Source organism: Rhinoderma darwinii, chromosome 3 (assembly GCF_050947455.1).
Source record: "Rhinoderma darwinii isolate aRhiDar2 chromosome 3, aRhiDar2.hap1, whole genome shotgun sequence".
Taxonomy (NCBI): domain Eukaryota; kingdom Metazoa; phylum Chordata; class Amphibia; order Anura; family Rhinodermatidae; genus Rhinoderma; species Rhinoderma darwinii.
Window position 1 is genome coordinate 5884981 of NC_134689.1, and position 22985 is coordinate 5907965.

The 22985-nt window shown below is 46.1% G+C and overlaps 2 protein-coding genes across 3 annotated transcripts in view; one reads left to right on the forward strand and one right to left on the reverse strand.

Annotated features, from left to right (window-relative positions):
• Positions 1-2605, reverse strand: part of IPO8 (importin 8) — a 47469-nt gene extending 44864 nt beyond the window's left edge. The window contains exons 1-2 of one of the 2 annotated variants that reach the window (XM_075855756.1): positions 2369-2605; positions 1854-1935 (exon numbers count right to left, since the gene is read on the reverse strand). In XM_075855756.1, the coding sequence (XP_075711871.1) occupies positions 1854-1935; positions 2369-2452 (166 nt within the window). In that variant the 5' untranslated portion in view covers positions 2453-2605. The remainder of the gene's footprint in view (positions 1-1853; positions 1936-2368) is intronic. The other variant, XM_075855757.1, reaches the window with a different exon arrangement.
• Positions 2606-2728: 123 nt separating this feature from the next.
• On the forward strand, positions 2729-16620 carry CAPRIN2 (caprin family member 2). The gene is made up of 22 exons (XM_075859795.1): positions 2729-2818; positions 6552-6763; positions 6978-7040; positions 7717-7803; positions 8019-8257; positions 9150-9232; positions 9430-9579; positions 9988-10034; positions 10431-10691; positions 11219-11275; positions 11501-11608; positions 11927-12058; positions 12164-12227; positions 12419-12480; positions 12773-12874; positions 12974-13072; positions 13540-13689; positions 14006-14180; positions 14521-14706; positions 14801-14892; positions 15354-15420; positions 15728-16620. The coding sequence occupies exons 2-22, from the start codon at positions 6566-6568 to the stop codon at positions 16288-16290; spliced, it is 2985 nt and encodes a 994-aa protein (XP_075715910.1). The 5' UTR covers positions 2729-2818; positions 6552-6565; the 3' UTR covers positions 16291-16620.
• Positions 16621-22985: the final 6365 nt, after the last annotated feature.

Consider the following 22985-nt stretch of genomic DNA (forward strand, 5'->3'; position numbering starts at 1 on the left):
TCCACCAGCAGAATAGTGAGTGCAGCTCTGGAGTATAATACAGGATATAACTCAGGATCAGTACAGGATAAGTAATGTAATGTATGTACACAGTGACTCCACCAGCAGAATAGTGAGTGCAGCTCAGGAGTATAATACAGGATGTAACTCAGGATCAGTACAGGATAAGTAATGTAATGTATGTACACAGTGACTACACCAGCAGAATAGTGAGTGCAGCTCAGGAGTATAATACAAGATGTAACTCAGGATCAGTACAGGATAAGTAATGTAATGTATGTACACAGTGACTACACCAGCAGAATAGTGAGTGCAGCTCTGGAGTATAATACAGGATGTAACTCAGGATCAGTACAGGATAAGTAATGTATGTACACAGTGACTCCTCCAGCAGAATAGTGAGTGCAGCTCTGGAGTATAATACAGGATGTAACTCAGGATCAGTACAGGATAAGTAATGTAATGTATGTACACAGTGACTCCTCCAGCAGAATAGTGAGTGCAGCTCTGGAGTATAATACAGGATATAACTCAGGATCAGTACAGGATAAGTAATGTAATGTATGTACACAGTGACTCCTCCAGCAGAATAGTGAGTGCTGCTCTGGAGTATAATACAGGATGTAACTCAGGATCAGTACAGGATAAGTAATGTAATGTATGTACACAGTGACTCCACCAGCAGAATAGTGAGTGCAGCTCTGGAGTATAATACAGGATGTAACTCAGGATCAGTACAGGATAAGTAATGTAATGTATGTACACAGTGACTCCACCAGCAGAATAGTGAGTGCAGCTCTGGAGTATAATACAGGATGTAACTCAGGATCAGTGCAGGATAAGTAATGTATGTACACAGTGACTCCACCAGCAGAATAGTGACTGCAGCTCTGGAGTATAATACAGGATATAACTCAGGATCAGTACAGGATAAGTAATGTAATGTATGTACACAGTGACTCCACCAGCAGAATAGTGACTGCAGCTCTGGAGTATAATACAGGATGTAACTCAGGATCAGTACAGGATAAGTAATGTAATGTATGTACACAGTGACTCCTCCAGCAGAATAGTGAGTGCTGCTCTGGAGTATAATACAGGATGTAACTCAGGATCAGTACAGGATAAGTAATGTATTGTATGTACACAGTGACTCCACCAGCAGAATAGTGACTGCAGCTCTGGAGTATAATACAGGATGTAACTCAGGATCAGTACAGGATAAGTAATGTATTGTATGTACACAGTGACTCCTCCAGCAGAATAGTGAGTGCTGCTCTGGAGTATAATACAGGATGTAACTCAGGATCAGTACAGGATAAGTAATGTAATGTATGTACACAGTGACTCCACCAGCAGAATAGTGAGTGCTGCTCTGGAGTATAATACAGGATGTAACTCAGGATCAGTACAGGATAAGTAATGTAATGAATATACAGTGACTCCACCAGCAGAATAGTGAGTGCTGCTCTGGAGTATAATACAGGATGTAACTCAGGATCAGTACAGGATAAGTAATGTAATGTATGTACACAGTGACTCCACCAGCAGAATAGTGAGTGCTGCTCTGGAGTATAATACAGGATGTAACTCAGGATCAGTACAGGATAAGTAATGTAATGTATATACAGTGACTCCACCAGCAGAATAGTGAGTGCTGCTCTGGAGTATAATACAGGATGTAACTCAGGATCAGTACAGGATAAGTAATGTAATATATGTACACAGTGACTCCACCAGCAGAATAGTGAGTGCAGCTCTGGAGTGTAAGCTTAAATTTTCCGTATTTGAAGTAAAACCACAACATCAAGCGGTCAGTGGGTGAATGTGCAAGAAAGAAACCGACCACTTACCCGCTTGGCGTACAGGGAACTCCACTTCATCAGACACAATGATCTGCAGCAACGTCGGTGCAAAACTGATGATCTTGTAGGACTGGAAGAGAAATGAGAAGACAGGATGGAGCGATGCTCTAATAATGACCTTGACAACTTTACTCCCGGGGTCAGAGTACTCTCATCATTGCCATGTATTGACCAGCACCCGGAGCCATTGTGCCACACAGCGTGCCCATTCATGCAAAGAAGACATCATCGACAATCATGTGACTCATTCTTGAACTAGTCGGCGCTCCGCGGGGCCGGGGTCGCACAGGCGGCGTTACGATTATCGCATCACGTGATACGGATGGCAGAAACGTCACATCATGAATACGGATTTGTGCTGATCCCTTGGCCAGGCTTTACAATCACATACCACAGAATTACTGACCCCCACTTTGCAATGAGGTAGTAATCAGCCCCCACAAACTATGGAAAATATTACCCATTGAGGATATAATGACCCCGGGAATGCATTGCCCTCTCACCTGGTTGAGCTCAGTTTCGGCCGCCAGGCGCATCTTGGGGTCGATGGTCCCCCTCAGGGCCTGGATAATCCTGTTTGGATCCATGACGAACCCGAATAGACAACAACGGATTGAAATCTAAACGGGTTCACACGGTCGTAAAGCAAGAGCGCAACATCTCCCTGCCTTCATTAACGGCTGTCGCAAAATGACAAGCTCTAACACTGTACGGAACGCGATTGTTAGGAAAGCGCCGAGCAATAAAGCAAAGTACGGATTGACGCGTGGGACAATCTGTACGGAACGATGCTCTGTGTCTCGAGAGATGCCATAAAGTACAGTACGGATCGGCTGATGGGTCAATTTGTACGGAATTATTGATATAAAGACGTTTGGACAGCCTATAATTGAGCCATTTGTGACAAATTAGTCATGTGACTTTCATTGGAGGTTTTTTATTGACTAAAATAGGTAGGCAGCGGTCATACAGTATCCGCCAGCTTCAGCCCTGATATGGACAGTGACCAATCAGAACACAGCAATTATTTTTCCGAATACGACTAGTATCGTTTCGCCAATTATTTTCATAAATTTGGCAAATACGAAGTCAAATTAAAAAATTCACACGTCTCTAAACGTCATCGATACGGAATGAATTGGTTGAATAAATACTTAACGTGTCGTAAAAATAGAAACGTGTCATTTTCTGCATTGAATCTCATTCGCGACAATATTACATTGGTGGCCGGTCGGATTTATTGCGATGGCCGCTTACCACTTTTTATCCTATAGGGATGAAGTTGCCGCTTTTACAGCTGGCGCAGCGTTGCCCTAGTCATAATAATTGGTGACCCCCTGATGTATAATATCACAGGCCCTTCATACCTGCAGATAATTGGGGGGGCAGGTGCCTGTGTGGGCGTGGCTATGGTTCTTCTAGAGACACGCCCACCACAGGTGTATATATTCAGGGTCATGGGGGACACTCTGCAGCCTCATGGTTCTGGTTTTGGGCGGTGGTGTGTGGACCACTTGGAGAAAAGTCCCGGGTGACGGCAAACGGTCAGTAATAACTTTATTTTTTTGCCGGTCTCACCGGTGGGTGGTGTTGATTTTAATGATATTTTGGTGAAGGTTGTGGTTTAAGGGTTAATTAACCCCTACATACCGTCAGAAGGTGGATGGCCGTGTGTGGTAATGAAACCATTGCTTGAAGATGAAGGTTGACGCTCCTCTGGTGGTTTATCCTATGTCGCTGCTCCGCTGTAGTACCAGCAGCTCCACACCTGGTCTGTGAGTCTATATAGTCCAATGGCTGATAACTGAGAGCAGTAGCAGGTGATGTTGCGGTATATTACCGCTATGCGATCTATCAGTCCTATTGAAGTCGTCTCATGGGGAAAGGGCTTCTCTGTGACGTGCGGTTGTGGTAAAAAAAACAACCGCAACTTCTGAATGTACCCTTAAGGCTACGTGCACACGCTGCGGAAAGTATACCCCAGAACCGCAGGTAAAAACGGCACCTAATCGTGTGTGGCTTTTTTTTTTGGGCAGCAGGTTTTGGTGCGAATTTTAATTTTTTTCCACACCGCAGCAGATGTTTCCACTTGCGAATTTTAAGTTCTAAAAAACGCAACACAGGCTATTGCGTCTCGAAAAATACTGCAGCGTGTACATGTGATTTCCTGGAATCCGCGTGGAAAAAAACGCACTTAACATGCATCGTGTGCATTGAGCCTAAAGAGTTTCTCCCAAGAGTAAATTTTTTCCCCCTAACCACAGGACAGGTGATATCATGCTGACCGGTGGGGGTCTGATGGTGGGACCCCCACTGATCATGAGAACCCCCCCCCCCCCCTTTCCTCGAATGAATGGTGTGCCGCTCCATTTATTTTGTAAGAACAGGACCTCATTCTTGTGATTGGTGGGAGTCCCATCGGTTGGTCCCTGTGATCAGCATGTTCTCGCTTATCCTGTGATTAGGGGAAAACCATTTATTCTTGTGACATCCCCTTTAAGCTGCGCTGTAACTTCTTGAAGTGTTGGGCTCGGTTCACACCTCGTTTTGTGCACACGTTTGTGGTGTATGACGATGTATACACTCTTAAAGTTATAAAAACCTATGTATTTGTAACATATGCTTGTTTTTTTCTGGTATACGTCACATGCGTTTTTCTACGATTGTGTCCGTTACTTATAAAAACGTGTTTGTTTTTTTTTTTTTTTTTTATAAAGCAAAATCAAGCTGTATAAAGTTAAGATTTCCCATATAAAGTTACAATCAAGTAGGGTTTAATATTTCAAACATCGTCCATACATCGCCATTGACTTTAAGAAAATTATAAACATATACGTTTTTTGGAAAGTGCAGTAGACTACGCTTTTCAGGACACGGGGAGGATACAACGCAAACGCACAAACTACACCGTTAAGGCGTCTGTCTTCACCATAGAAATCAACGTTCGCGCTGTGTTGCAAGTTTCTACGCTGTTTTCTCACGTCAACATGTGCACGTCAGACGTAGAGTAAAAACGAGATGTGAACTTGGCCTTCGGCTTCATGCACACGACCGTGCCCGTAATTGCGACCCGTAAAATAAAAAAATAGGACATGTCTTATGCTTTTCGGCGGGTTTCTACGGCACGGACCCCCTCCTGTAGACATGCGGGAAGGTGTCCGTCGGCCATAGAAATAAATTACGGGTTTTTTTTTTTTTTTTTTACGGTCGAGTGCATGGGGCCTAACTGCATTAACAATCGCGCTGCAGTCCACAGGAAAACCTGGAGTTGCGTGAGATCTTGTGGACGGCGGCGGTCACTCGTTGGCTAAAACTCACAACAGGTTCTATATTTCGGCGTATTCGCGTAACAGCTGTAAAAGAATGAATGTCAACAAAAGCACCACGTGCTTTTCTGTTTACAAACATCCCAACGGAGTGTCATAATGATGGCGGCTGCGTGGAAAGCACGCAGCCGCGCATCCATATGAACAGGACACGCAGCTGTCAAGTGCCTTTTGCGCACGTAAAACGCTGCGGTTTCTGTGTGCGCAAAACGCACACGCTCGTGTAAATCCGCCCTTAAGCTGAGACTCTGTTCACATCTGTGCTGCTTTTCCGGTCTCCATCACTCCTGACGGCGCGAAACCTTAGCGCAAATGTGAAGAGTTTGTTGCACAGCTGAGGGTTGTAGTTATGTCCAGTCTAATCAATTCTCTGTGATCTGGACTCCAGACTGATACACTGTAACAAACCATGAGGACAGGAGAGACTTGTGCTGTTGGGCCCCATGCACACGGCCGTAGTTATCATCCAAAATGACCAAGTCGGTAATTACGGACTAAATTGCAAACCCTTTCTAATTGCGACAGACGCCTATCAGTGTATTTACGGATATGCGCCCGGGCCGTAGAAAAGATCCGCAAAATATACGACCTGTCCGATTCTTGTCCGCAATTGCAGCAGGCCACGGATGTGCATCCTTATTTGCGGATGGTAAAAACCCTAAGGCCCCGTGCACCTGACTGTAGATTTCGCCCGTTATTACGGACCCATTTGTATATTTACAGGGCGATGTCCTACCTTTTGCGGAGCATTTCTACAACCCGGACGTGTCCTATTTTTTGGGGTCTTTATGGCCCATGCTCCCATAGTTTTATACGGGAGCACGGCCTGCAAATGCGGGCGGCTGTCCGCGGCCGGCCGTGCCTCAATCACTGATGACGTCCACGGTCGTGTGCATGAGGCCTAACTCGGGATAGAACTGTAACAAACACTCCGCTGTGAGAAATATTAGGTCATGATAAGCTTTAGCACCTGGATGTGAACGTTCCCAGTCACTGAAAGCAAGCAGAGATCTAAAAAATGGTGCATTGAAATGCAAGGGGGGTGTTTAATCAATCTACAGCGGTTTTCTGCCGCAGAAAATTTCATTTTGGGTAAAAAAAACAAAACTAAATAAAGATGTGACAAATTACAAGGCGCGACTATTCATAATTTTATCGTGTCTGATTTCAGAAAAAACACAAGTCTAAATAAATCCCTGAAGATTCTGCAGCTTTAAGTTCCAAAAGTGGGTGATTTAAGATGGATGGTGTCCCAAGACTACAACTCTCAACGTGCTCTGACCGCCTCTGGATAGGAGTTGTAGTTGTATCACTGTAAAATGACCTTTAACCTCTAATTCCTAGCACTTTCTTCCCGCAGGCTAATCCCTCACGATGGTGCAGCTCTCGCCATCCAGTCCTGGTGGTAACGGTCAGCTGTGCCACCTCGCAGGAGACCCCAAGAACCAGTCAGATCGGGGTCTCGGTACGCTGCTGTCGCCTGCTGCCACTCCGCTCCAGGTGTACGAGACGTACGTAGAGAACGGCTTCTTCAGCTTGAGAAACAAGATCCGCAACATTGAGAAAAAGAAGGTAGAGGCCGATCTACCATGACAGCGACTTTATGGCGGGCGACCCCGTTGTCGGGAATCGGAGGGATTTGTTTTTGAGAAGCTGTGAACCAATAATCTGTAAAAATTGGTTCAATCCAAAATGGCCAATGCAGATCAGCAATTGGTCGGAAAACAACCAATCAGAGCGCAGCTTTAATTTTAACTTTTTTTTTCTCTTTACCCTTCGTTTTCAGGTAAAACTAGAAGATTACAGAGAGCGGCTAAGCAATGGGGAGGAGCTGAATCAGGACCAGCAGGTATGTATTTTAGCCTAGTTTTGTGTATACAACTCCTGAGCAGACCAGTCTCCATGGTGACAGACTACAGACCACCCCTCTGTAGTCTGGTCATGTGTTACGCTCCATCTGTCCACAACTTCTTGCTAACACACCTTCAGTATAACAGCAAGAAGTTGGGGGCAAATGGATGGGTTTGGGCTGTAACGTTGTACATACCCTTTAAATATTCCTGTTCTAGAGAAGTTTCCGGTGTGCAAAACCGTTTAGCTGGTGTCCCTATGACAACAATTCCTGTGCTCAGGCAGTTCAGTGTTATCACAGCTTTATTTTTTTCTAGCACAGGTATAATTGATTTGGTATCTTTCTTCCCTATAGTAACACCTAGCTGCCAGGGCATGGCAGCAGGAAGTGTTGTCATAGGGACAGATTCAGAAGCTCACAGGCAGCCTGTAAATCTACACAATCTAAGATGTTTTTAAAATATTAAAGCCTTTAATATCAAAAATCATTTCAGTGTAGATTTACAGGCCGCCCATGAGGTTCTGAACGGAATGTGTCCCTGTGACAACACTTCCTGTCACCAGTGAAAAAGTGATTAAAGCACAAGGTGCTTTCTTAAAGCTGCGGTCTCCAGCTATTGTGAGACTACAACTCCCATTATTGCGGTCTTCATTGCACGCTGCTTTTCTTGCAGGAGGCGGTTGAGAAGTACGAGGAGGTCCTTCATAATCTGGAGTTTGCCAAAGAGCTTCAGAAAATATTCAACGCTCTCAGCCAAGATGTAAGTCAGTAAATTGTAATATTCCTGGTTTGTCTCAATATTGGTAAGATTTCGGTATATAGGCAGGGGATAAAAAGTCAAGTCCTGATCACACATATGGGGGTTTGTTACAGTGTCAGTATATCTGGTGCTGCTGATAGTCTAAGAACCGCGCCACTATATGATACTGGCGGCTTATTGTCGGCTTTGTATGTAAATAATAATCTTCCTCCCAGTTAATAAAGGCTCAGAAGAAAGCTTTCAGGCGCGAGCACGTCCAGAAGATTGAAGCGGAGAAAAAGCGCATGCGCACGGTGCTGCAGATCCAGTACTTGTTACAGTCCTTCTCTCAGGATCATGTACAGAAAGAGTTCAAGGAGGGAATGAACGGCGCCTTGTACATCACCTCCAAGGAGCTGGACTGTCTCTCAAAATTCACCAAACTGATCTGTCACAAGAGATTCAAACACATGAGGTGAGATGGCAAAAAAAGTTTCTTCAACTCTGTTGCATCCTGTATTATACTCCAGAGCTGCACTCACTATTCTGCTGGTGGAGTCACTGTGTACATACATTACATTACTTATCCTGTACTGATCCTGAGTTACATCCTGTATTATACTCCAGAGCTGCACTCACTATTCTGCTGGTGGAGTCACTATGTACATACATTACATTACTTATCCTGTACTGATCCTGAGTTACATCCTGTATTATACTCCAGAGCTGCACTCACTATTCTGCTGGTGGAGTCACTGTGTACATACATTACATTACTTATCCTGTACTGATCCTGAGTTATATCCTGTATTATACTCCAGAGCTGCACTCACTATTCTGCTGGTGGAGTCACTGTGTACATACATTACTTATCCTGTACTGATCCTGAGTTATATCCTGTATTATACTCCAGAGCTGCACTCACTGTTCTGCCGGTGGAGTCACTGTGTACATACATTACTTATCCTGTACTGATCCTTAGTTATATCCTGTATTATACTCCAGAGCTGCACTCACTATTCTGCTGGTGGAGTCACTGTGTACATACATTACTGATCCTGCACTGAGGCTCCTGTCAAGTTCTTCAGCGTTTGTATCTGTTCTTCATGAGAGCTATCCGATTATCTTTCCTAGACTTCTGAAATGGAGGTGTCTATGCAATTATACTTTGGGGAGGGGGTAGTAGTGGCATCATACATACTTCCAAGGTCTCTAGGAAAGCTGGTGGGTTCCATCTTGGTTGTCACCCAGCTTCCCCTAGAAATGGGTAGAACTTGACAAAAGACTCAAGGACTTGTTGGGTTTTTCTGCCTTGATCGCTGATGCCTCATGGATGATTGGAATAATGGGACTGTTTTGATTTCTAGTCTTGAAGATGAGATGGATCAGTTGTCAATCTACCTGTGGAACCTCCTTGAAGGCAATGAGAAGACGGTGGCTGGAACGAATTGTGAGTAGTCATTAAATTGTAGTCACTGACCAGTGGTGGCTCAAGGAAGGGAGACTTTCCATGATGTCTAATGGCAGGATAGCGGCTGAGTAACCAATGGCTGACTGGACCCCTGTTGTGCTACGTTGTGACTTCTGACCGGCTGCATTGACTGGTGTCTTGTATGGTCATCCTTGTGTATCACCTTTAACTTCTAGACAAGTACCTGAAGGATCTGGTGGCCAGGATTCTGGATTGTGGGTATTTCGAATGTGTCCCGGATCCTCCTCTTCCTCCTGAGAAGCCGGCAATCAAACTTGAAGAACCCCCGAAGACTGAAACCAGCAAAGTGACCAAAACTGAACGAGGTCTGTGAAAATCGGATGTTCATAGGTCTCGTCTGTTACTTAGAGGATGCTTATACCCCTTTGACAAGGCCTTCCCGTTAAGTAGATGTCCACGCTCCCTCCCCCCCACCTCCCTTGCTCATTTGCCTCGGCCGAAGTTCAATAGTTGTCGGAATCCTGCTTTCCATGACTTGTTTTTCTAGGCCGCTTGTTTGTGAGTAAGCAGATCTACAGTGTAAAGCAAGGGGGATGTATAGAGAAACTGCTTCTGAAAAGGAGGGAGTACAGACAACCTCAAATTCTGCTTAGCTGGAATCCTTGATTATAGTCCTGTCCCAATGGAGCAGAACTAAAAAGTTAACACCGAATGGCCGAAAATCAAGTTTATCGATTGGTACTGACTTTTTATATATATTTTTCCTCTCCCAGAGTCCTTTGCGGAATATGTGAAACTGGACCTTCCTTCTTCCAGAGAGGTAATACTGTTAAGGATGTGGGATCAGGTGCACCCAACTAAAGCTGGCCATGGGTACGTGGGATGATTCGGGCACTTTAAACTCTGTTATTCCAAAAAAAAAAAAGGGCGTGCTCGAAGACTCCTCATCGGTGGTCTTTATTGCTAGTAGAGGGAGCTTTAACCAGAATCCTCCATTGTCAACCTTCCCACGATGAAGACCTGAAGTTGCTTGGTCAGGAGTAAGTGTCTATGGCCAGCTTGAGTTGTATTGGGAACACCTTGTGGAATGGTTCTCCATGTAATCGGGGACATCTATAACTTCATGGTGGATGTGCCCATATGGGACCTTCTACTGTCTTGGCATAATCTCCAATCGAACCTTTGGCTGCCACTACTAATTGAATTTGTCTTCTAGCTTCCCATCCGGCATTGTGTGACAAAAATTGAGCAAGTCTCCAAAACTTCAGTGATGCCGAAACCAGTGGAAGTGAAATGCATTAAACCAGAGGCAATAAAACCCTGGGCGGTGGCTGCTAATGTGAAGCTACAAGAGCCACCAAAAAGGTGGCAATCTCCACCCTTGCTGACACCACTGACCAAGCCCTGGGTAGCTACAAGTGTACCTCAGCCTGCAGCCCCTCAACCAATGAAATGTGAACTGGGACCACCGAAGGAGGTAATTTACACCTGCCCAATACTGGTTCCTGCCTGGTTGGCTGAGCTTGGCCATAACCGGTATGGCTTCCTGATCAAGTGTCTTGAAGTAGATATAATCTAGGTTGGCATCTCTTCATATGTTCTAGAACCTGGAGTGGGTGAACTGTCAGAGTAGATGTGGAACTATGACATTGGACAACCTTTTAAAGGACAGTCTTCTCAGCAAAAAAAAAAGTGGTATAATTAGAAGGGAAGGTTCATACATTGGTGGTCTATGGATAATGGGAGAAGATTGCTATTCCTTCAAGCTTCCTGATGTCCCATTTTCTCCTCTATAATCACTCTGGGTATCCAAACCTTTTTAAGGGTTCAACATTATAAAGCTTTTAATGTGATGTAACCATAGGAAGTGCAGAGGAGGCATCTATGCCTGGTATTTGGAGGCCCCTCTGCCTCATGGGAGGACAGCCATAGTTTAACTGCCACGTGGTTGGGACCAGGAGCTTCTGGTTGCGTCTTTGTTAATGGTTTATATCCTCTTTCCAGAAACGTGAGCGGGGTCTAAAACCCCAGCCGGAAGTAAAGGCAGTCGCCCAACTCAAGGTAAGTTTTTCAGAGTTGATCTCTTCAGCTTGTGGCTTCTAAGCACAAACAAGAAGGTGGAGACCTTAGTGACGTCCCTCTTGGAGCCTCCTGACCGCATAGGCTTACTCTGGCTTTGCGGATATCCTCGAGTTATGTAATTCCTAGAAAGCTTCCCTTACAGAAACGAGTGTAATGCCTTGGGTCAGCCCTAATGGTTGCATGTAACATTACTCTATTGTTCAGGATCTGAAGATGCCACCTGTTCCAAGTGTGCAGATCACCATGAAGAAGAGGGAAGTTCCTGCACCCATCTGTATCAACCTCCTGTCGCCAGCTGCGAACAATGCACAGGTCTGTATGGAGTGACTGTAGACATGAGGATTACATCGAGATTATTTGCTTTAGGTCATCAGCAGCGTAGCAGGAACACTCCAGGCAAAACAGAATGTTATGTGCAGGGCCTGAGGGGGTGGTGCGTGGCAAAGGAAGTCCAATAATCTCTCAAGCACTGCCCCCTCAGGCCCACACTACACCACTTGATCTGTTTTGCCTGCAGTGCTTTAAGCGTAAGACTATTCACCCATAGGAGTACAATGTCTTCTGTATGGTGTGCATGGTTGAAATGCTGATCCTTTAGAACTATAAAGTTTTATGCTTCTTTCCCTCAAGTCCCACCGTGTGGCCTCTCAACCGGCTGCGGAGTTCAGCTATTCACCAAATCTCCCGAAGGATCCGGAACAGCGGAAACAAAAACTGGAGGATCTAATTGACCAGATCAAAGGGACGTACAACTTCATGCAGGTAAGAGGAGGCCATAGATCAACTCTACTAAAGCTGGAGAAGCAATGGAGGCTTGAAGTAACCCTGTGACCAACACAATTAATTTTTATTTTTTTCATTTTATAGGACTCCATGTTGGATTTTGAATTTCCATCTCCAAGAGTGGCCTCACCAAGACCTCTGATTGAAGGTAAGTAACACTGAAGCAGAGAACCTGCACTTAAAAGCCGTTTTACCATCTCTAAAAAGCCAGAATCCTCAAGCCATTGTCCATCCTGTTGAGTTATGTGGTGGCTGCATGAGAAACCTCTTCTGTGTTGCATCATTGGCAGTCTATTGCCAACATGTCCTCACCATTGAATGAGCCGCTCCTTCTTCTAGTTCCAGCAGTGCCATCTGACGCCATAGAAAGCCCGAAGAAGCCAACTGTGCCTACTGAAAAGGTAAGTATGGCTTTAACCCTGGGCACCTCAATATAAAGAAGTCTCCATGTCTGATCCCAAGCTAGTCTCCTGTTTCGACTTATAGTGGATTTTCTTCATGCCTATAAGAGTCACTGGATGTGATGAGGGTCTACTGACCCCATAGATACCAGATGGGACTCTCCCACCAATATCAGGAGGTGCTGACAACTGTCCCCACTTACAGCTGATCTTTTTTTACTTGCACAAAGTTAACGAATTGCCATTATGTCTTATTTGTCTAGCTGTCTATTAAATGTTGCCATATTTCCAGGTTTCCGCCCCACCAGTGTGCCTGGAACCAGCAGTTGAGCCAGTCTGTCCTATTATACCTGTTCCAGTTGATCCTCCGACGCCTGTGTCCTCCCCCATAAATGTAAGTGACACTTCTGCTGAACATATCCAAGTAATGCATGAAACTCTAGTCCAAGCATGATGGAGATATGGATTCATGAGTTTCCTTCATCTATGGTAGGTTCCAGTCTTGCCAGCTTGTAAGGTGGAGGTACTGGCCCCAGAGCCCATCCATGTCCCAAACATTCAACTACCTGAGGTTCTTCCCGAGAGAAGCCCGGTGAGTTTGGTTATTTGCAGGCAGGTGATGTAAGGTTTGCTGGTCCAGGAGTTACAACTCTGGTGAAGCTACACAATCAAAAACCTTCGTGGTCTTGGTTGGACAGCTTTACAGGTCTCCATCGGTGTGGACCATGGTCATGAAATGTAGACTTTTAATCTCCAGCTCCATGGGTTACTTGAGGTCCATACTCTGCTCTGTGACAGCAGATTTATGGAGCTCCATTGGCTTTTCGACTAGGACTGTATAGGATAAACGTTTAAATTGGGCATAGTGCTCTAAAAATGATGCAAAACTACTCCCATCATGCAGACATCCACTGGCCGTCAAAGCATGAAGGAAGTTGTAGCTCTTCAACCATTGGAGACCACTGCCTTATATTCTAGTTTCACCAAATCTAAGCCACCAATGAAGCCCTAAAACTAACCATGTGGGTGTTGTACTGGTTTGTGTGGATTTTGTTTCAGACTCCTGTGCCTCTGCCAACTGAGCAGCTCCAGTCTCCTAAGACTCCGACCAACATACCACTTGTGCAGCTCAAACTGGAAAGAACCCCCTTGTCCACCCGGGGCACTCAAGTCTCCTCACACACTTCTCCTTTCCAAGGCATGCAGGCTGTGAGTATTTGTTTCTTGAGGCTCCAGGTATCTAATTACCCTAGTAAGACCTCTAGACACCATAATGGAATACGGCTATGATCTTCTTTAGGGAAGACCACCAATCCAACCCCCCCCCCCCCCCCTTGCATGCTTGAAGTAGCTTACAGCGAGTGTTCCTAGTAGTGGCAAATCTGGTGGCACCTATCCCAGTCAACCGGTATCATGCACAGCTGTATAATTGCCCGCCACCTGTGATGGTAATGGGTGGCATTGGTCTTAAAGCCCCTATATTTGTGGAAAAATTAACTATAAAAAGTCACTTTCCACCCTTAAGGTTTTTAAAGTGAATCCTCCGCTGCATGTTCGCAAAGAGCTAGAGATTAAAGATCCACCTTATCCTCCGGAGTACCAGCAGACCTACAGCACCGCAAGTACCCAGACTCTTCCTCACGGCTTGCTAGATCTGAACGGTGGAGAACCACACTCCCTCATACAGGAAGCCATAGTGGGTAAGTGGCGCCTAAGTATACTGGATGGCACTGTAAGTAACACGGGAATGGCGCTCACAGGGGAGTTCCCTTTTATGACCATGACTGCTTACTTTTCTATTGGTAATGTTGACCAATCACTACTTGGTGGGCTTCTGCTTGACTATAGCCGCCTATCTGAGCAAGCAGAGCTGCAGTTTTGGGAGGCATTAGAAGTAAGACGGTAGGAAACGAAGTCTACCGTAGACTCCAACATTGCGTTTGAGCCGGAGTCACTAAAGATATGCATGGACGCCAGATCAATAGTTTCAAGATCATACCTGCTGCTTTAAGATAAACACCTTGCGTTTTTCTGACTTAGGGGGTCCCTATTCTTCTGGAATGCCTCCCGTGAGTAATGGGAACATACCATGTTACACATCCACCCCCAACCTCGTGCCTCGTATTCCCCAGCAATGCATGAGTACCCGAGGTGGTATGGTAAGAGGAACCAGTCGTGGAGCCCGGGTAATGACGAATGGCTATCGCTGCCAGACGAGCTTTAAAGGCAAGTAGTATTTTTATTTTTAGTAGCGTACAGCGTCCTGTTAACGTAATTTTGCGGTCTTCTGTATTCAACACAATTTTATTTTTTTGTTTAGCGCCTGAGATGTATAGAGGTCCAGCCAATGTTGGCTATGGACATGCACCCTGCCCTGGGCGAGACTATCCGGTCACCCAGTACATATCGCGGGTAAGACTTGCTCCGTATTTTTCTGTGTGTGTGAAGCCACCCTGCTGTACATGTAGAGTAGAAATTGTCCGCTCGTCTATTTGGTCATATCCTACGCTTCATGGAGATTACTTTAGGTCTACATACAAATTACTGCACTTGGATGACTTGCTGCCCACAAATGGCCATTCCTGGACTCTTCAATAACTGGTTTCTTTTTTGGCGTTTGGATGGCGGCAGATTGAGGGGCAAGAGGGTGGAGAAACTCTTCTTGGTCCCCTCCTACCCATGCCTGTAGAGCTTCTATCCCCATAGTGTCACTTTACCTAATCTGAGCTTGTCTCTTGTCCATGGCTTCATTGACCTCCATGGTCTTTCTCGAGGGTACATATCGAAGAGCCCAAGACTTATTCGTTAGTTGTGAGTATGACGCTGATACGATTTGGATCTGGCTGGTCAATGCAATGTTCTGTCTTTTCTAGGATGCAAACTCCCACCTTTGCCTTAAGAGAGGATCCATGACTCCAGCTGGTCGCTCCACCTCAAGAAGTGAGTAGTGCAAAGGGTCTGAACCACCAACAATTCTTCGTACAGGTTTTACCTCGATGGGTCTATGAAGTCCTGTATGTAGCTGGTAGACATGCTCCTAAGTTCTCAGGCTCGGTAGGGTATCCTGAGGTTACATGGCATGATCATCCAACTGCTCAACTTGTGATACTGCCCCCTATAGTCAAGAATGGAACTAAAACACTGCCCCTTGTGGTCAAAGATGGAACTCTTGTGTCCATAAGTTTGTTTTTTTGGGGTTTAGAAACTGCAGCCTTTCCTGTATAATGGAATATGTTCTCACCCGCAGGTTGGAGCGATTCATCCCAACTTGGGAACCCAGAGATGGAGGAAAGTTTCAACAGTACAGACTCTGGACAGGGTGACTCCCGCAACATGACTGCAGTTGATATTTCCATGAGTGGCCAGCCTGCCACCCTTCTGCCAGTCCACGTCTACCCTCTCCCTCAGCAGATGAGGGTAGCGTTCTCTGCAGCCAGAACCTCTAATTTTGCCCCCGGCACATTGGATCAACCAATCGGGTTTGACCTCTTGCTCAACAATCTGGGGGATACCTTTGACTTCCAGATGGGGCGTTTCATGTGCCCGGTTAATGGTACCTACGTGTTCATATTCCACATGTTGAAATTGGCCGTGAACGTTCCTTTGTATGTGAACCTGATGAAGAACGACGAGGTGATGGTATCTGCCTACGCCAACGATGGAGCTCCTGATCATGAGACTGCCAGTAACCACGCCGTTCTGCAACTTTACCAGGGTGACCAGATTTGGCTACGGCTGCACCGAGGAGCCATTTATGGCAGCAGCTGGAAATACTCGACTTTCTCTGGGTACTTGCTGTATCAGGACTGACCGCAATGTGGCTTCAAACCCATCGTTGGGGAGTGGGGATGGGTTGTGCCGTTCACATTGGTGACTAGTTTGTGGTAATGAGTGGAATTTGGAGGGTAAATTCCATGTGGCTTGGGTACTAACTAAGGACCAGAACTTCTCTAGGAAGTGAGTTGACCCTGGTAAAGATGTCATTGACCATTTTGATGGTCTACAGTGGATGAAGCCGCAGAACTTGAGCATGAGAGTTGTGGAGAAAACGTCATGGTCTTGTCCTGGATGAAGATGCGGATTATGGTGTGTAGTGACTTTCTATTGGTGCTGGATGGAGTCGGTGGCTTCAATAAACAATGATTGCAATGAAGTTTCTTGTATGTTTCTCTGTTTGGCCAGTCCTAAGACATACACTTGGCTTCCATGAATCTTAATGAAGAGGTGGCCACACAAACAGCCACTATCTGATTGGGACTGGGTCCCACCATTGGGACTTTGGTGAATGCTCAATTGATCCACCATGAAGTGTCCCTTAAAAGGGGGTATTACATTTGAGGGTACTAGTAAACTATAAGTGGGGCTCTTGACTACATGGCTCAAATTATCACCTACGTTATGTGGTCCATACAAGTAAACACCCCTCTCACCTCATAAATGGTGGTCCAAGATTTTTACATTATTTGGTCACTTAGAACCAGTATACGGGATTATTAATTCAGTATTGGGCAAGGATCTACCTACGATGCTTAACACAGACTCTCGGGCAATAATTCCATTGGAGAACATGTAATAAACTGACATTTCCGGGTTATCTGCAGCTCACTTTCTAAGCTTTGCTGTACACACTGGGACAGGGTCAGCACAGAAGATTACATGACGCATCTATTGTACTGCTAGAGGACTAGATAAGACAGATAATAAAATACGATGTATGCAGCTCCCTTGCCCCTCTGTGGGAGGGGCAGTACTTAATCGCTTTGTGGAGACTATTGGGGCTTGGGCTCCCCTTACATGGCCCGTCCTGGGCTGTGAAATGAGTGCCTGTAATAAGTGCCGTTCGTTGATCGGTGCTCGTTTGCGCCTTTCACGTTTTGTTTTTTTTAATACAGCGTGTGGCCGTAAAAAAACAACTCGCACCCAATCATCCTGTGTGAACAAGCCTTAATCGTTGACCTTTTTTGGTGTCCATTTAACTCAATGCGATATGTGCTGACCACTAATGGCAGCGTAAAAATCAGTGTAGATAGTTCTGCACTCAGTGCCCCTTTTGTGGATGGTGCCACACACTGCTCCCTCCCTCCTATAAGCAGAATCCCTGGCCACGTGTCAGCAATGCTCTGGCTGGGGATTCTGCTGCAGGAGGTGCCTCTGACATCACTGTCCATATAAGGACAGTGAAGTCATGGGCTATTCTTGGAGCACCGGAATCCTCAGCCAAAGCGTTGCTGACAGCCGGGAATGCCACTCCTAGAGAAAGTCCTGATGTCACTGTCCATATAAGGGCAGTGATGTCAGTGGCACCTCCTGCAGCGGAATCACCGGCAAGGGCATTGGCAACGCTGTGGCCAGGGATTTTGCTGCAGGAAGAGTGAATGGCAGAGCAGGAAGCGGATTGTTTCCTGCTCTGCCATAGTATTCAATTGTATTAGCATCCTGAGGATGCAGTTGCCGGGACAGTAATTTGCCAGGACTGTTGCCAAGCATGGATATGCTGCGTAAAAACGAAGTAATGTATCAGACCTGGAATCTGCAGCGTATTCAATCAGTAAAACTGCACCATATTGTGCTGTGGTCTTTTTGGACCAAATTGCTGCAGCGGAAAGCAGTGATCAAGAGAAAAATAATTTATTCTTAGCTCCTCCCTCCTGCACATAGTCCGGCCTCCTAAGATGACGCTGCAGGTGATGCTGCAGCCCGAAACGTCATCCCCGGAGGTGGGACTGCAGGGAGACCTAGGTACTTTTTTTTGTTTTTTTTTTCTTTCCTCCCCCCCCTTTCCTTTCTGCTACAGGTTTTGCATCCGCATTGTATTCAATTGGGAAAACCCACAAAAATGCAGCAAAAATTGACGTGCTGTGGATTTAAAGTTGCACCGCAGGTCCATTTAACCTTGATGCTGTGCTTGTTTGCATAGCACAGATTTTGCGCACATTATATATTTCTCACTTATTTTTTTTTTAAGCCCAAACCAGAATTGGATGCAGGAGAGGAGACCCCTAAGACCTTCCCTTTTATATCTTTTGTGTTTAAATTACTGTCTCTGTTTTGGCTTAAATACATGCAGTTTGCAGGAAACCTGCACTGTATGAACAAGACCTTAGGCTATGTCCACACTCACATTCTTAGGGTATGTTCACACGCTGAGCCAAAAACGTCTGAAAATACGGAGCGGTTTTCAATGGAAAACAGCACCTGATTTTCAGACGGTTTTTGAGCAACTCGTGCCGTTTTCAATGGTCTGAGAAAACGGCTCCCAAAAACGTCCCAAGAAGTGTCCTGCACTACTTTTGACGAGGTTGTAATTTTACGCGTCTTTTGACAGCTGTCAAACGACGCGTAACTTACAGGTTGTCGGCACAGTACGTCGGCAAACCCATTCAAATGAATGGGCAGATGTTTGCCGACGTATTGGAGCCGTATTTTCAGGCGTAAATTGAGGCATAATACGCCTCATTTACGCCTGAAAATAGGTCGTGTGAACCCAGCCTTACTCTTCGATGTGTAAAACATACTTGAAATACACCTGAAAACAACCACCGTGTTTTACGAGTTTATTTTTTTGAATGTTTCTCCCATTTAAACTTGTGAAAAAAAAAAAAAGCACTCCGAAAATACGCCTCAATATACACTACACACGCACAGGCAAAATGGAAAGACTGCTTTGAAAATACGCAAGTAAGTGCCGTGACTTCAGGGGCGGATGTGACATTTGCCTCGTAATTTTCAGCCTGTAAAATGACGTGTGAACTTAGCGTTAAAACAATGGCTACACTATACTGCGTACATATTATCAGGCCCTGTACTCAGACATGCCTGTCGACACCCAAAAAGGAAAGGAATTTTTTGAGAAGGTAAAGCTGCTGAACGCAGAAATCACGGTGGAAGAGATAGCGGATACCATTCTGACCTTATCTAACGGGAAGGCCCCTGGGCCGGATGGGTTCACGGGTGAGTTTTTTTTAAGTCCCTCAGAGAAGAGATTAGCCCCATCTTGGTGGAATATTATAACATTTTATTACAGACCGGTACGCTACCAATGGAGGCCAAAATGGCACATATAAAGGTGCTACCCAAAAAGGGGAAGGACCCTCTGGACCCAGGGTCCTACTGACCAATATCATTGATAGACCAAGACCAGAAACTACTTACAAAAATCTTAGCCAATCGTTTGGCCGTGTATCTACCGACATTGGTGGGAAAATCCCAAGTGGGCTTTGTAAAGGGCAGGGCAGCAGTGACTAACCTGCGTAAGGTGTTAACAGTACTAGAAACAGTCCGACACGATCCCCGGCCGGCACTCTTAGCGCTAGACGCAGAGAAAGCATTTGATAACATACAGTGGGGATGGTGTTAGACGAGATGAATGTCCAGGGAGCCTTTCGGATCTTTCTGAAGGGGGTCTATACTAATCCCCAAGCGCGTGTCTACTCTTCAGGCTTTCTGTCGGCTCCCTTCCAGCTGTATAAAGGGACCAGGCAGGGATGTCCCTTGTCGCCACTTTTATTTAATCTAGCACTTGAACCAATGGCTAGATTTCTGGAAGAGTCGGCAGTGTTCAGAGGTATCCAGGTGGGGTCTTTGGCGGTCAAGCTAGCCTTGTTCGCTGATGATGTTGTTCTGTTTCTGTCGAATCCTCAAGAACAGTTATTGGCAGTCTTTCGCTTTTTGCAGGACTTTGGGCAGTGCTCGGGATACAAAGTCAATGTAGCTAAAAGTGAACTGCTGGAGTTGGGCAAACCATTACCTGGCATCTTTTGGCAATCCTTGGGATGTGGGATATCCCCGGTGAAACAATGTATCACTTATCTGGGAATTAAGATAGGGAAGGCGCCTGAAACCTTGTATGGCTTGAATTATCCACCACTGTTTAAAAAAAATGCAGGCGGAACTCACCAGATGGGGCCAGTTACCGATATCCCTACTGGGGAGGTGCCACCTGATTAAGATGGTCAGTGTCCCCAGATTGCTATACCCCTTTCAAACACTCCCGCTCTTACTGAAACATGGGGACGTCTCCAAGCTGAACTCGGCATTTACAAAATTCATATGGGCGGGAAAGAGGCCTCGCATTGCACTCACTAAGCTCATGAGGGACAAGCACGAGGGGGGGCTGAAATTTCCTAATATTAGGGGATACAATGTGGTGTGCCTTTTTTGACATGTAGTGGATTGGCTTCATGAAATGAACCATTATTCCAACTTAGATCTAGAGGGGGAGTATGCCTCACCCTGGAACTTAAAGGCCTTGTTGCATTGTCGGGTGGCCTCTCTTCCGTGCTGTCTCAAAACCTCCATTGTCCTGAGAGATACAGTCTTAGCCTGGAAAGTGGTTCGTAAAATTTTTGACTTGCCTTATCTGCTATCCAAGCACATGCCGTTGTGTGGACACCCGGAATTCTTACCGGGAGTAGACAGTAGAGACAGATTTGCCTCTTGGGGGGAATGCAGGTATTAGTAATGCAGGGGACCTTATGCATACAGAGGAAAGGAGATGGTTAACCGGATCGGAAATCAGGGCTAAACTCAATCCCTTAGAGGACAGCGCTAATTTCCTACAAGTTCTCCAGGTGCGGTCATTCTGTACCTCGAGGCTCAGAGATTTAAATAAGGAGGCCACCACTCATATGTTAGATGAGGTCATTGGCCCAGTGGCTCTTCGGGCGACTATCGCGCGGTTGTATAGAGCACTCGGGGAGTATTTTGTCCGCCCGCAACAACGGGTAATGTTCAAAGTCTGGGAACGGTGGACGCATGATCCGGCGATAGGAGAGACCATATTGGGGGGATGGGAGACGGTACGGAAGGTGGTCATTAACGAGAGCTGGAGGGAAACCTATTTCAAATTAATGCATACGGCTATATATGGCTTCAATATTCTGCCTTCACAGTCCTTCCCCGATCGCATCACGAGCTGTCCCAAATGCAACACCCCCCTGACGAATTTGTGGCACGGAGTATGGGGATGTGCTCATACTAATCGGTACTGGGTAATGATACGTAACTATATTTCAGATCATTGGAAAGCAAACCTTCCAATGACGCCCCAAACGCTGCTGTTCCATCAGGCGCGACCGCCAGAGGTAGAGGTTGCTGGAGGAACGAGATCTCCTCCCCCCCTGGTGCACACAATTTTGTTGGTGGCTTTGAGATGCCTTCTATGTAAATGGCTGGAAGCTGATACACCGGACATCGAAATGATCGTGTCTCGCTTGAAACAATTGTTAGCCCTTGAACGAGTGGAGGTAGAAAGAAGGAAAGAAACGGGAACCAAAAAGTTGTTTGCTAAATGGCAGCTATTTATAGAAACGCAATTTGTACAAAATTTGAAAAATGTTAATAAAAATGATGTTTAAAAAAAAAAACAAAAAACAATGGCTATCATGCGGATGCGTGTATTTCAATGGGGTCGTTCGCATGGCTGCTGTTGCGCTCGTTCGTGTGAATCTGGCCCTCGTCTGAGTGGGACGGAAAAAAAAAATCTGCCTGTGGACCTTGGAGAATAGGGGGGTCTCTGGGAGTGGAACCCTCTTTAATTCTCTAACCCATCATGATGTAATTGTACCGCCTGAGGGGTGTGGAGAAGGCCCATCCTGGCTATAATGCCATGGTGAGTGGTGTAACCACCATAGTGGCTGCTACGGAGTCCGCGACGTGATGCCACGTTCAATAGTATCTGCGCCCTTAGGATGCAGATACTATTGAACACTATGGCAGAGCAGGGTGGCTTTTTTTTTTCCCCCCCCCCCCTGCTCTGCCATTTACTAGGCTACGGGCCATGTTCGGTCTGCAGCCTATCAGGCGCAGGGACGGGATCCCTGTGCAGATCACCGTGATGACGTCACTGGATCACACTGGCTTAGGAAAGGATCCTGTTGGCGGTGATGTCTTGGAGCATCTCTGTTCATCGCGGGAATGGGGCCTAGGTGAGTATAGAGTTTTAGTTGTTTTGGGGGTGCGATCTACGAGGTGGGGGGGGGTGTCATGGGTTTCGTTAGGTGACTATACGATCAACTGAGCCAGTGATGACGGCGGCTCCAACGAGGTTCATCCAATGATGGCAGAACAGGCGGCCCGCCACGCGGGAACACGACGCAGTCCACAAAATAATGTAGAGTGGAACCCAAGATGCAACCAATGAAATATAAGCCACAGGAAAATCCTCAGAGCGCCGGCCTCCGCTCTCATGTAGGTCTACATCCAGAACTCCTCATCCTCCCCAGGTCAAGCCCTTATATACCCCTCAGCAGGGGGGGGGCAAGGGTAGGAGATTCTAGTTAACCCTTATCAGAGGGGCATAGATTCTTCATCAGGTGACACAGGTAGTGTGTAAGGGTGGTCAACACCCTTGTGGACTTACCTGTCTGGAGTCGGGAGCGGGGTGTCGTCATGGCGTCGGCGGCTGTCAGGCGCTCGCGCATGCGCCGGAAGGGAAGTGATGCACGACTGGAAGTGGAGAGAAGGGCGCAAGCAGGGAGGAAGACGTAAGCGACGCGCGACCGGAA

What these genes read in the sequence shown, in the direction of transcription:
- CAPRIN2 (XM_075859795.1), top strand. Translation starts at nt 6,566, where the DNA reads ATGGTGCAGCTCTCGCCATCCAGTCCTGGTGGTAACGGTCAGCTGTGC. An exon ending in ACCTTCCTTCTTCCAGAGAG is followed by an intron (nt 10,035 to 10,430) that starts GTAATACTGTTA and finishes TTTGTCTTCTAG; the next exon opens with CTTCCCATCCGGCATTGTGT. An exon ending in TTCTTCCCGAGAGAAGCCCG is followed by an intron (nt 13,073 to 13,539) that starts GTGAGTTTGGTT and finishes ATTTTGTTTCAG; the next exon opens with ACTCCTGTGCCTCTGCCAAC.